A 14,342-nucleotide genomic window follows, 5' to 3' on the forward strand; every position below is an offset into this window, starting at 1 on the left:
TTCAGTAAAACATTATATCATCCGTTTTCATAATAACACTTCTTTGGATAATATTATGGTTACTAGGACTGGCTTTTTAATGCTAGCAGTAAGCTAACTATTTCAGAATGTTTATAGAGGATTCATATTATAGGTGTAGATAAAGTCTTGTATGTTGATAATTAGGTATTAAAACACCTATGTGATACCCACAATACGATTATCAACCCACGATAAACCCACATTCGTGTTTCAATACCCCTTATTACCCAACAAATAAATAAATAACTAATCCGTCATTCCGTGGAGAGTTCGAGAGTATCTATTATTGAAATACCGATTGGATTAAAATGTCAAGCTTCACTCGTCTATATAGGATTAGGATTAAATACAGAACTTGGTCGTTAGTTTTGCCTTAATTCATTTTGGGCCTGATATGCCTTGCTTGGGCCTTATATCTTTATTCATGCTTAAAATTTAATAATTAGGTGCAATTCAGTTTTTAAATAATAGCTTTAAATGAATGGATTAAATAATCTATAAAATATGTATACACAAGGTACTTACCATCAAGAAAAGAATGAATTCATCTACTTCCGAGTCCGATAGCTTTCCGTGTGTTTTGAGGATTTCCTTCAGTTTTTGCTGCACTTCTTCGGCCATCTTACAATCACCACATACATAAAAATGTCCCCCTTTATCTATTAGCATCTGTGATATTGTAGCTCCTTCGTCTTCCAGTAGTGCTTGAACATGTTTCTGAAAAATATCAAGTTTTTGTTTTTAATTGCCACGTAGCATTCTCTACCGTTAATATTCTTATACTTCATTAAATTAGATATACATAATTTTTTAGAAAAAATGGAGAATGGATTTCTTTTGTAATCTATTTAAGTAAAAATTATCTATCTTTCACTTTGAATATGATGGGTATTACCGTGTTAGCTAGATTACAATAACTTGAGCCCTTCTTTACCACTCCACGAAACAAATACCTACCACTTCTAAATTAGATATATAATATATATATAATATTTATTGTTATGTTTACCGATATGTATTTTAAATAAAATGTTAAAACGAAAATTTTTATTATCTTTAAATGTTAAACTGGCGTTAATCAATGAATATAATCGTATTTATACTAAGCAAATAAAATATGTTTATACCTTATTATTTGATTTTTCTCTTGAAAACGCAACCATCGCCTTACTAAGAATACCTTCTTCAAGAGCTGCAGCTTTTTCATCCTTGTACAAGTCCATTCCTTTATATCGACATCCAAAGAACAGCCACATAGGTCCAGCCTTTTTCTCCTCTTGTTTAATCTGATATCGTCTATGATGCCAAAAGCCTCTGAATGGCGCTATACCAGAACCCGGTCCAATTAATATTAGTGGAGCCGAAATGTCTGAAGGCATGTGGAAGTTTGGTGCCCTATTAAATAATCAAATGAAATAAATAATACAATTAAAATTAAGTACTATAATTTTTTTATGCCTCGGCCTCGTAGTGATTGCGTTCGGAAAGAACAAGATTATTCAAATTTTTATATCAAATAGATCTTTAGATTGTAATAAAAATTTGAGCAATTAAGAACGCGTTTTTGAATCACAGAATTGTTCACAAACAGATTTAAAATTGTTAGTTTAATTGAATAAAACCAATAAGTTCACGTTTTTACTGCCACCTATTTACCTTCTTATAAAAGCAATAACTTCATCGCCGGGCTGTAGACTTTGTAAGTAATTTGAACAAACACCGTAGTGAGTAGATCCTTCGCCGTCTGAAATTTGATTTATCATTATGATTTCAAAAGTTAGTTAAAATTTGTTAATTTATACCTTTTGGTGTGTTTGTTTTATGAGGTGTATATAACAGAGTTTATATAATTTTAATGGGCCCATTTGGTTTTACAACAGAATACTCATAGTTTAACTAAGGTTAAGACGAAAACATAAATGAAATTAACCTTCAATTTTCAAAATATTATAATTTTTCCAAATTATTTCCCTAAAGGAATTTTACTTAACTTACTTTGCGTTTTAAATATTACAACTGCAACAGTGATGTGAATTCTTTGTGGATGAGCAAGGGGTGATGACGATATAGAGTAGAATCGAGGCTGTAGTGGTGGTAATAGTGCAGCCAGTATTGATGTTTGAGGCTTGCACGATGGTATTTGAGTTAAAATTTCTCCCAAATGAGGATAGTAATGATATCTCCAATCATCATACTTATTTGAGTCCTGTAAAAAATAATTTACAATTAATTTTCTAAAATAAATTTCTATAACTTAGTTATACTTGAGGTCGCGTAAAATAAATCAAAGCGTATGCGTGGCAAAATATAAAAGCTTCAATAAAGTTATCTTTGTGAGTTCCGTACAATATTTATTTATTTATAATATTGATTTATTTGAACAATGCGTAAAGATTAAAGATCGGTTTTATTTTTATTTATTCTGTTCGGCTCTAAAAGCGGAATAACAGAGTAAAATTAAAAATATATCTTAAATCAAAATTAAAGAAGAACACATAATTATTAGGAAATTAATTGGCATGAACTAGATAGGCTCAAAAAAACTCAGGACCACACAAAATGGTCTAAATTGGAAGGGACCTTTACCCAGTATTGGGTAGATCAAGGTTGAAAAAGAAGAAGATAGGCTCAAATCTGAAGCAGACAGGAACGCTCAAAATACAATCCCTTCCCGAGATGTTAGCAACTAAATGAGACATAAACATCTCTTAGTAAAAACAAAATATTTAAAATACCTCTAATAATTCGTTGATACATTCTGCATCACTTTTATCAGAACATACACTTGCTAAGTATTTTAAAACTTTCGTTGATGGCGGGGTCGTTATATCTAGGAACCTTGTGAATAGTTCACGAATTGTGACTGCAGGTAGTCTTTCATGTTTTTCCCATGTTTTGACAGCACCTATATTGATAAAAAGAGAATTACATGAGAATGATATGGCATATTAAAGTTAATGGTTGTTAACTAAATTTCTGTTCTAAAGCACGTGCTTGTTAATGTAGAATCTTACCCATAGGTGTCAGAGTCTCTTTCATAACTTGTAACTGAACAGGCTTGTCACACATGTCTGCTTCTTTTAGTTTGGATAGAACAATATCAACAATTTCCTTACGGTTACTTGCCATTATTCCTATGTGATCACCAGGATCGTATTTTATTTCACTCTGTAATAAAAACCTCTTTTTTATGCTCACATTATTTATCAATTAAAAATAATAAAAAAAACTTATGATTCACACAGTCACTAAAAAAAAAATGCTGTTCACGATTAGATCAGTTACTTATACAGTAATTATGAAAATAATATCAATGCCAAAAATTATCTCACGTAAATGAGCAAATCATTGATACATTTCGTTCATTTCCAAATCCCTGCCGCTGAGGTATCCTCATAATTTAAGTAATATCCATAGTTTTGGATGGATTTTCGAAAGCTTTAACAATTATGTTTTTTTCCAATAAAAAAAGTGTCTGCAGACTTATGACTCCTTAAATATTAGGTATTTAAAACTATTGATGTATTTAACTACACATACCCTACATATTGGTGTATTTGTGTACATCGTATGTTTTTTGTAATTTATGTTAAATAATTATATTTGTTATAATTATACTTACATCTACTTCCATATCTACGAAAATCGTCGCCCTATCTGAAGAAATTTCTCCCAATGACTTATTATCAACAACTTTACATTTGATTAAATGTTTTTTGTAACTTTCTTCAAGTGCTGTCTTGGTTGATAAAGCTCTTTCAACACCAATTAGTCTAACAGTATCTTTTGTTATGGGTATCATTCCAACAGATTTTTTGGCATCTTTGATTACATCGTTTTCCTCTATACAAAATGTCTCGCATGCAGTCTGAAACAGTGTAAAACAAGATAATTATATTAGTGACTTTATAAATTTGTTTTAATGTATTAAACTATACATCCATTTCATTAAAGTCAAAAATATTGTACACCATTATTGTTACAAATTGGATTATACATTTATAAAATACACTTAGATTTAATAACGAGCCAATCGTGCTACGTACAGAGAAGTGTTAAGTATTCTTCATATTTTACGTATTATCTTTGCCGTTCACCCAGATAAACAAGATCATCCCGACAATCTGGAATTGGGGTGTTCCTCTTCAGTGTGGTTTTCAATTAACTTTCTTTAACGTACAAGTAAGCGAATTATATTAAAAGTATGGATAGAACTTCCCAACATAGATCCCTCTATAAAAGCGCGTACACTTTTCTAAAAAGCGGGAAACGGTCTTTTGATTCCAACGGTGTTGCCCTGTACATTTAACTGGCACGCTAGTTCCATCGACATAAATCTACCTTGCATAAAAAAGATAATTGTGCGTTCATTTCTTACATGAAAAATATTTGACGACCAAGATCTAAACTCTTGCTCCTGTCCATACATCTCGTCACCGCATGTTACTTCCATTAATCTGTCACCACCCAAATCTTCAAGCACTCTGTCCACTGTTTTTCCAAAGCAACAGAACTTTGGATATACACTAGATCCTAATGCAAATACAGCAAAACATACATTGCTGAGGGGTCCTATGTTCTCTGCTGATGAAGTTCCGGCAATGCTGCCTGCAATAAATTTTACAAATGAAAATAACAAAACATAATGATGTAGCAATGAATGCTAGTGTAAGATATAGTCAATTGAGAAAACTGTATCCACATGTATCTCTCCATCACTGTTCGAGCTCTAAGTTAACTTAAAACTATTTCGAAAGTTAGCTCCATACCCTTCTGTTAAATTTATCTATATGGCTGAACTACGTAAAAAGTTCTACAAAAAGTTTACAATGGCATTTGTCTTTCTTTTAATTCAACACAAACGATATCGAGTTGAACTGAATGTTTAATATATGAACATTTCAAAGTCGCTAAATCTATTCAATAAATTTAAGTTTATTAAACGATTCTCCGGGGGTATAAATACAAAATCTGTGTCTTATTCATTCTCTGAAATGAAAATGAAATTTTTTATTTCAATAGCATTTACAAAATCAATTCGACACGCCATTCAAAGATGATCAAAAGAAACTAACCACGCTTCTAGTAACCCGATTGACATGTAATCAGCGAATCGACAGCTTGGCAGATTTTAGAGAAGCCGGGAGGAAAACTGGACAAAGAATTTGATTTGGTAACTATACTTACTCTTATTTGACTCTAATCTTGACAATTGTCTTTTATATTCAATGTTGCTTCTACTGGATTCTAATCGAGATAATTGCCTCTTGTACTCATTTCTCGGTGTCATAACACTGTTTGATCTCATTAAGGACTTTGGTGTAGGCGTCTTGAACATCCTTAAAATGTTTATTATCTTGAATAATGGTATTCTATGATATATTATTATATAAATGACTAATCAATAACTAAGAATTATAAAATCATTAAATTTTTTCATTTTCATATAAACAGTAATTGATACCTCATAATTTTTTTTTCAAACTTAGACAAGGCTAGGAAAGCCGTAGTAAGTAGGTTTCTAAATTAAATTATTATATTTAAACACCTATTATACCTAATTCAAATTAGTATTTTGTTTTTTTTTAATTATAATTACCTATTTATTTATATTCCGTAGCTGTAAGTTGTAATAGTCTATTTATTCTGAGATTAAGAGTATTGCAACTATTTAAGATTTACGACTTCAAAACAATTTACAAAAGAATACAGAAAACATAACCATCTTACCCAGCGCTGTCTTGTTGGTCGCTTTGGTCTTTTTTCTCATTGTACAGCATTTGAAATAGATGTTCGGCAAATGTCTAAATAAAATATACTAATTAGTATTCGATTAGGAGTTTTAGCGTATCTGTGTTAATACAAATATAATCTAAGAATAATAATATAATATGTAAACTATGATGTAGCTAAGTAATAAAGCATTTTAAGCAATTGGGAACTATTTACACGTATAATTTATTATGTATGTACATAAGTATACTATTGCACAAAACAATTTTTGAATTTGAAGAAAAATCATTTTACTCGGTTGGATTGTGATGTTACTTATCGTTCGAAAGATCAGAATATCCTAATCCTATCTAATAGAGTTCAACAATATGTTGTTACTTGTTGTATATACCACACTTTGTTGATGTACTAACAAGTTAGACCCAGTGGGAGGCACTAGATGCTAGCTAGATTAAGGGTACCACAACAACGTCACAAGCAGTAATGTGTAAACATTACTGTGTTTCGGTCTGAAGAGCGCCGTAGCTAGTAAAATTACTGGGCAAATGAGACTTATCATCTTATGCTGAGAAGGTGACAAGCGCAATTTTAGTGCCGCTCAGTATTTTTGGTTTTTCCAAGAATTCTGAATGACACTGCATTAACTCTCAGGTTGTGGCTTGATCTACAGGATCTACTTAACAGTTGATAACCTACTCAACCCCAATATTTGCATATTAGGAAATTGACTTGAGATGTCGGTCTTAGAAATCTAAACAATTTGTTAAAACAAACGACAACCAGAGAGTTGAACAAAGCATACAAGAATTTATGACGATACGTCATTCGAACAGTTAGCTCAGTTGGAAGAGCACTCGCACGGAATGCGAGAGGTCGTGGGTTCGAGTCCCGCCTCGTTCATAAAATTTTGATTTCAAAATTTACACCTTATTATTATAAATTAAGAAAGAAAAATACCACGAATACTGCAAGCACAAAGCTTTAATTTGAATATCTTAAACTCCAAATAACTTAATAACTTTTTATTGTAACATAAATTTCCTAAGTTAATAATTGTATACGTAAAATTAAACAAAGCAGCAAAGCGAAACCTATTGCGAAGTTTAAGAAACAAGAGACATTTTCGTCAAACAAACGTTCCTATTGTGTTCGAGAAATGAAAATAATATTCAAAATTTACTCACGACGCCATTTGCAGGAGGCTCGCCGTTGCCAAATGTTGAAGTTACGATCAGTAGGAGTGTTTCGTGCTCTATCGAGAACATATCGTAGTCTGACATGCAATGAACCTGTTGAGAAAAGTCTTTGTGAGGACTTTGAGATAGTTTTATAAATATAGTACATTATTTCCTACAAACTGTTTAGTCCACATTTAAGTGGGTTTGTGTACTTGAAAGTTAGTTGTGCATAGCACAATATATAGAAGAATCATTAAGAGATTTTAAGAATCAAACCTTTTACCTCATGCTTCTCAATATATTATTTTTGATCCTATTATTACCTATATATTTGCATTTTCATATAGATAAGAATATTTTATAGAAACAGTGTGTGCAACAAGCTTAATCTTGTTATGCCTACTACTCGGTTAAGTCGAGTTAGTAAGTATGTAATGATTTATATGCTTTTATAATATTATGATCCCAGAAAACAAATGTGTTACTAAATTCAAAAGGACTATCTTAAAAACGTTTATGTGTAAAGGTGACTATAATATAAATGAATCGTTCGACGTTCTTTATCCTAGCGAAGTTTTACATTCTGACAACTGCAGCTATCAATAATTATCTATATAATCTATCTATACCTACATTAACGATAATATAATAGATATTATAAATCAATTTATACACGAATATACGAACTTATGTAATCAAGACCAAAAATATGTTTTAGAATTAAAGTCAGTTTGTCTATTTGTTTGTGCACGCTGAGGCTACTGAGATAATGACTTTGATAGCATATCCAATTTGAATACAGTTAGGACTGATTGTCTTTAACCAGCTCTCCGTTACATATTCTGTTTGTTGCTAATTGCTTCAGAAAAAGAAAAAAAATTTGAAAAATAAGCCTCAATTTACGAAGACACATACGCAGGCGCTCACGAGTTCACGAGAACCTATTAAATACTTCCATATCAAATTATCTTAAGATTTCCGTGTCTATGCAACAAAGTTATGAAAAGCTTAAATCTAGAACGCAATAGCATTAATTTACATTTTCAGATTTACCTGTGCGTTGAAGGCATATCCAAAAATAGTCCCCAACTCCTTAGCATACTGCTCAGATTTGCCTGTTTCCGTTGCGTATAGTATTGTAGCCTTAATACGCTTAGATAGAGCTTGGCTAAATAGTTTAGACGTGAACTTAACTGCTCGAGCAATTTGCTTGAAGTGAAACTTTCTACGGCTTTTGTTACCCTCAGATTTAGTCCATTGATGGGTCTTCCATGCGGGTTCCTGAAAACATATAAACTCTTCGTAGATTCGGCGTTTCTTAGTTGTTAGCAACTTAATAATGATGTGATGGTAAATTATCAGCATTATAATACCGTCTTAATATATCTGAAACACTAAATGAATATATATTCAATAAAGAATAGGTAGTGTGAATTTTTCATTTTTTGATAAATTATCTTACCTCAAACGAGGCGTAGTGTGTACTGTGGATGTAACTATTTATATTTAATACGATATACATTCTTAAGAATACATAAATACATGTAAACATCTATGACTGGGAAACGAACTTCCACATAAGTCGCATAAATGTTTGCACCGCTATTCGTCCCGGGACCTGTAACTCAGGCGGCAGGTCAGTAGCTACTAAGCTATGGTCGTCATTAATTGCCATTGTAGGTATGCTCTTTTGAATTAAAACCCTTATAACTAAATACATGTTATTCGATGCATTCTTTGCAAAATAAATTAAAACTTTGATTTAATTGCAGAACAAGCAGTTGGCCCACCTGATGTTAATATGATGATGCTGCATCATGTAACCATAACAGTTACAATAGCATCTTAGTTAGCACCTGATGTTAATATGATGATGCTGCATCATGTAACCATAACAGTTACAATAGCATCTTAGTCAAAACGAATTCCAAAAACTACCTGTATTGTTCTGGGCCTGTCATACAATGTAATAAGATCAAATGTTTCATGTGCGTGTAAAGTGTAAGTCGAAATGCAGAAAATTTAAGTAAGATATCTAGCTGCGTAAATTCTAGAAGTCTTACATAACATTAAAGTTAAGATTAAACAAAGAGAAATCTCAAGTTAAGTTCCTAATATGTAATGATTGGGACTAACAGCTTTCTATCAACAACTAAAGAGTTGAACAAATATACAACGGAATGTCTAGACACACGCGTTTGATTCCTAAATGGTCTAAAAAGAGTTAATCCTTTAAAAAAAAATAGGTAATTATAATTAATAATGTCTTACCTGATAATCGTATGAAGGTCTGATGTAATACAAAGCCATTTCTTGATGAAACACCGCAGTGAGTGAAGACGATAATGGCGGAACTATCCATATCCAATCCGACGGACAGCCACCTCTGAAAATTACAACGAATCAAACAAAAACGAAACAAGAGGAAAAGGAGTCATCAATGGTGAATAATGATGGAACTGTGAATATTTTTTTTTGAGATCTAAATAAAGTGATAACTATATGTACTATTATAACGAAATAATAGGTAGGTGACAATAAAAATAGAAATATATTAATTTACCAAGGGCAGTGGCAATAATATAACATATTGCAACAGCACTTGGTAAACGTCATGAAGCTACATCAGTTTTCATTAAAAAGCTTCTTATTATTATTATTGAAGAAAGTCAATCTGTAGATATAATGTGCCACCTACATGTGCTTGGACGCACGCCCCTTTGTGATGAATGATTAGTTTGGGCAAACGTTTAGAGAAATTATATTCTTGCATAATCAGAGTTTTCAATATTTATCTAAGTCACATCCTGTAGGCCTATGATCTTTAAGAGGTGCAGTATCCTCAGGGGGCACAGGAGGGTAGGTAGGAGTTTGAGGGCTTTGAGGCATCACGTCTTCAATGTGTGCGATGGCCTCAAACTCCAGTAGGATGTGTTTAGGGCCTTCGTAGTCCTCTTGGAAAATTCTACATACTCTGGATTAACTGGGGCCTATTTTTCCAAGTGAGCTTTAAGTTTGCAGTGTCAAGTAAGTAACCTTGTGAGTGTTCGTATAGGACTCCTAATAAAGTTTATACAATGACTTGTCTACCTCCGATTGTAGGCACCTTAGAGTAGCTTAGTCTGCCTAACGCCCGGTAACGAAAGCCATTTATGAATGATTAGTTGTTTCGCAAGTTTCCTGATTCTTCAATGCTCTACGGATAAAGGATTCTCCAAGACCACAGCAGGGTTTAGGTCCGGTGATAGTTAGGAACCTCCTTTCTAATTCAAATTCAAATTCAAAATCACTTTATTCATAAGTGTCACATGAATGTCAAACAATAAAAATATTTTTTCTTATTGAATTTGCCGCTACTTCTTAAAGGGTTGAGCTAATGAGAAGAAGTAGCAAGAAACTCATTGCTCTTTCTTGGTCAGATCATCAGCCACTTCGTTTGTTTTGATGTCTCTTTGTCCCGGTACCACAGTGCCCACACCACAGTGACTATGTTCCATTTGGACAATTGGTCTAATTTCACTCTGCACACCCACACTAGATTTGAAGAAAATGTGTAATACTTTCAGTGCTGTTTGACTCTCTGACATTATTGATCTGTCAATATTCCTGTCAAGGTTCAATTGCAGACACCTGTCGTTGACAGCTCCGCTTGAAATATGGTGTGCAACTTGCATTAAGTTTCATATTTGACTTTGAGGTCAAACACTTGAGCACCGGTAACGGCTTCAGTTCTGGAACCAGCCGTAAACCATTTGATGGTATGTTTTTCAAGGTTTAATGTGGTTTCACAGAAAAATTTATTGGTGTATGTGCAAAACAGAGGGTTACTGTCCTGCGGTATAAACCAAATGGCCATGTCCAGAGTTATCAGGTCCCGTTGGCTTGCACTAGCACTGATTTAGTTTAGTAGATTTTAGTAAAGAAGGTTTGGACACGGGGAAAAGAACTAGAAACTTCCGGCTCATCTTTTAAATCATATAATAACAAAATTGCGTGGCCTACTTACTTACTATAAAATTAACTAGGCATGAAACATGCATTTTATCTTCGTTATAATCTGCAATACTACAATAAGCCTTCTTTGTCAAAGAAGCTTTACTATATTTCTTAAATTTATGCTCCGTAAGTCCTAGTATACTGTTTGGTATTTTATTGTTAAATAAAATACCAAGACCATTGGATAGGGTTTCCATAACCCCAGCTAGCCAACAAGGTACGATCAACGATCAATGTACAATCTAATAATATTAATCTCATAGAATTGAATTAATTCAAATCACAATTTTTGTTGAATTTAGTAATGTTTTTCTATCATACAATATATTCATAAAAATTATGTATTTTAGCCATGATCATGGAATTATCAATTGAAAATTAAGTACTGTACCAGCTGAGTCTTTTGACGTAGCGTGGAGACTTCGTTTCGTTGTATATTTTCTATTGTATATAACCAAGAACTAAGATATATCATCCTCACTATCTGGATATGCGTTCTATATATGAGTTCCTCCTTAAAGCAGTTTTATAAGAATTGCTCAAAGGATTTTAAGGGCGTTTTGCTGGGATTTTTTTTACAAGTATACAGCTTAATTCAGATGTACGAGAGAATTGGCGGCTGTAATTAACTACCATCAATCGAATCTCGTTCGTCCTCTTCTTCCATAAAATGTAGAATATTTAATTAATTCATGTTCAAATTAACTAACTTGATTGTCACGATATTCTACCTATATACTATACTGAATTGTTCAGAAATTGTTTTTTGTTTTATTTATTATTTCTTTCATTAGTCTAGCTCAAAAATTAAAAGAGTTTTTTTTATTGTAAACAGAACAACGTTTATCGCGACAGCTAGTTTAAATGTATAAGATAAGATACATAGTTTCGTCCCTACAACACCATACACAATGTATCTATTTTCATTCTCCCTCTACCAATAAGTGTGCGTCTAAATATTGTATGAAACATATTGTAAAAAGTTTCACCTGCTCTTATTCTCATTGTCCAAGTGTTTGATGAATTGTTCTGAAGCCGAGTGGTGGTCGACTATCGAGGCATTGTCTCGGTGAAAACTGTGTAAAACTGCAACATTCACTTCAACCAGCGCTTTGTCTTTCCACAACGAGACGTATGAGCTCGTGTCCAGACCCATTCTGTTCGCTACAGCCTAAAATATCAGAGGGAATTGTTGTAAAATAAGAAGTTTTATGGATATTCGACGGAGGTTCATATTTTTTAAATATTATATAACTTGTATTAAAAAATGGTTATTTAAAAAACTACAGTACCCGACTGCGTTTCTGTGTAGTTTGAAAATGAAAAACCCTTAAATAAGGGTATAAGTCGTCATACCCTTAACATTCATTGCACTTAATATAAAAATCGCCAAAGTTGCTAATGAAATGCTTGTAAGCGTCCAATCCATACCAAAAATATTTATATTTTTTTATATATATTTTTTTGTAGACGCTTAGTGCAAACGCGCACTCGACTAATAATAAATAGGTCAGGATTTTATTTGTATAATTGTATTGTATTTTAACAATATTTTCAAATACAAGAAAAATTGTAGCAGTCGGGACCGATTCTAGAAATGGAGGCTTAGTGAATTGAGAGAGAGACTTATATTTAATTGTAGATGAGAAACCCTCAGCTTAGAAGTCGGTACTACTAACCACGAGGCTATGAAATAGCGTATTTACAAAAGGACAGACGAACAAAAAAGAGTTCCTGTAAAGGTTTATTCCCTTTTCTTTGAAATCTAATAATAATGAAATTACCTCAACGATATTTAGTCGATTAGAATCACACAAGTTGCGACATCCGATCTCTGTCCCCATGTACCAACCGTTGAAGGCAGTAGCTGTGAACTCCAGACCTCCGCAGTCCAACCTCATGTTGGACACTGCGGGTAAGGCGTACCAGCGTATGCCTAATTCCTTGAACCATTCGTACCTGGAAATATTCATATGTTATAAAAGATAATTTTATGAAACTTTGTTATGATAATATGTGAATTACGCTTACTCGGTGACTATTTCCTCAATAAAATACTAACGGCCTTACAAATAAACTTGGTGCAAACTTATACCTGAGAATAAATCAAGAATGATTGGCTTATTTGGACGTATAACGTTACCCGCGTTTATTTGCAAGTCTGTTTGACATTCAGAAATCGTCAGAAAGATTATTATATTAGTGTTATGAGCGATATAGACACCATTGCACATATTCTTCTTGGTTTATTCTCAGGTATTACTTTTACCAAGTTTATATAAAAGGCCGTAAATGTTTAACGCTCAAATGCTAATTGTAGTCGGAAATTCCAAAAAATCCCTTTTTGGGGTTAATTCTCACTACGCTTATTATTATTTGGAAAAGGTACCTATTATAACTATTGAGAAATTTATTCAAAATGACTTAAAATTCTTTTGGGAATAGATTGCACATGGGCTTAGATTATAGATTGCTATACTATAGATTGCAAGAGGATTCATATGGCAAAACTAAAATAAAATTACGTTTCATATACATGAGCAATCACAGTTATAAGGTAGATCTTGTAGTTTTTATTATAAGAATTTGTTTTTTAAATGATGCTGTTTCAGTGTCTAACAATTAAAATCGCTAAACAATGATGAAAATTTTATTCCAAAATAATTATTCAGTTTTAAGTCTATTTTATTGGAGCGCCGTAGGCATAAAGCTACTTATGGTCGCACCTCACTAAATTATTGATTGTTTTTGGTAGCGGATTGAAAAATATAGTTTTAACCACACACGTTAATATAATAATTTATACATTACGTAAGTATTACTTTTTGTTCTCGGATTGAACTCGGATTTTAAAACTGGCATTGATGGGATAAACTGTCGTTAAACACTTATATAATATAAATAATACGAGCACGCAGTGATATAAACCATAAATAACACGAAGAATTTGATGAATTAGTTTCAGACTGTCTTATTAAACGCAAAGAAAAGTTACTCAAAGCTTAAAATTACTTATAATAATAACGGATAATAATAGGTATAACTTTACTTCGCTTTTATTAATAACATAACCTTAGTTTAACGTGGACTTATACGAGAGTTTTATTTTACTAGAATATTTATAATGGCCGGCAAAGCATCACAAGAGATGCTCAAGAGTTCAATGGTATTGGTATTGGTGATGTTCATTGGCAGGTTTTTTTACATCACATAAGCCACAACCTGAGAGTTGAATAAGACATAGAACGAAGATTTATGAACGATACGTCACTCGAACGTATGGCTCAGTGGACAGAACCCAAGAGGTCGCGGGCTCGAGACCCGCATCGTTCATAAATTGTGCTTACTAATTTAATTTGTATTAATTACAAAGAAGTACCCAGAAGTGAGGGTTATTACTTTAAAAAATAACAA

The 14,342-nt window shown here is 32.6% G+C and overlaps 1 protein-coding gene across 2 annotated transcripts in view; it reads right to left on the bottom strand.

The window, feature by feature from the left end:
• LOC126966145 (nitric oxide synthase-like) overlaps nucleotides 1-14,342 on the bottom strand; it is a 57,794-nt gene that overhangs the window by 9,080 nt on the left and 34,372 nt on the right. The window contains exons 7-21 of one of the 2 annotated variants that reach the window (XM_050810090.1): nucleotides 12,713-12,887; nucleotides 11,918-12,099; nucleotides 9,204-9,318; nucleotides 7,986-8,213; nucleotides 6,939-7,043; nucleotides 5,752-5,825; nucleotides 5,209-5,360; nucleotides 4,400-4,629; nucleotides 3,644-3,889; nucleotides 3,036-3,189; nucleotides 2,757-2,926; nucleotides 2,017-2,227; nucleotides 1,678-1,765; nucleotides 1,149-1,416; nucleotides 547-738 (exon numbers count right to left, since the gene is read on the bottom strand). In XM_050810090.1, coding sequence (XP_050666047.1) covers nucleotides 547-738; nucleotides 1,149-1,416; nucleotides 1,678-1,765; nucleotides 2,017-2,227; nucleotides 2,757-2,926; nucleotides 3,036-3,189; nucleotides 3,644-3,889; nucleotides 4,400-4,629; nucleotides 5,209-5,360; nucleotides 5,752-5,825; nucleotides 6,939-7,043; nucleotides 7,986-8,213; nucleotides 9,204-9,318; nucleotides 11,918-12,099; nucleotides 12,713-12,887 — 2,590 coding nt within the window. Of the gene's footprint in view, nucleotides 1-546; nucleotides 739-1,148; nucleotides 1,417-1,677; nucleotides 1,766-2,016; nucleotides 2,228-2,756; nucleotides 2,927-3,035; nucleotides 3,190-3,643; nucleotides 3,890-4,399; nucleotides 4,630-5,204; nucleotides 5,361-5,751; nucleotides 5,826-6,938; nucleotides 7,044-7,985; nucleotides 8,214-9,203; nucleotides 9,319-11,917; nucleotides 12,100-12,712; nucleotides 12,888-14,342 lie in introns of both variants that reach the window. The other variant, XM_050810099.1, reaches the window with a different exon arrangement.

Source organism: Leptidea sinapis, chromosome 1 (genome assembly GCF_905404315.1).
Source record: "Leptidea sinapis chromosome 1, ilLepSina1.1, whole genome shotgun sequence".
Classification (NCBI taxonomy): domain Eukaryota; kingdom Metazoa; phylum Arthropoda; class Insecta; order Lepidoptera; family Pieridae; genus Leptidea; species Leptidea sinapis.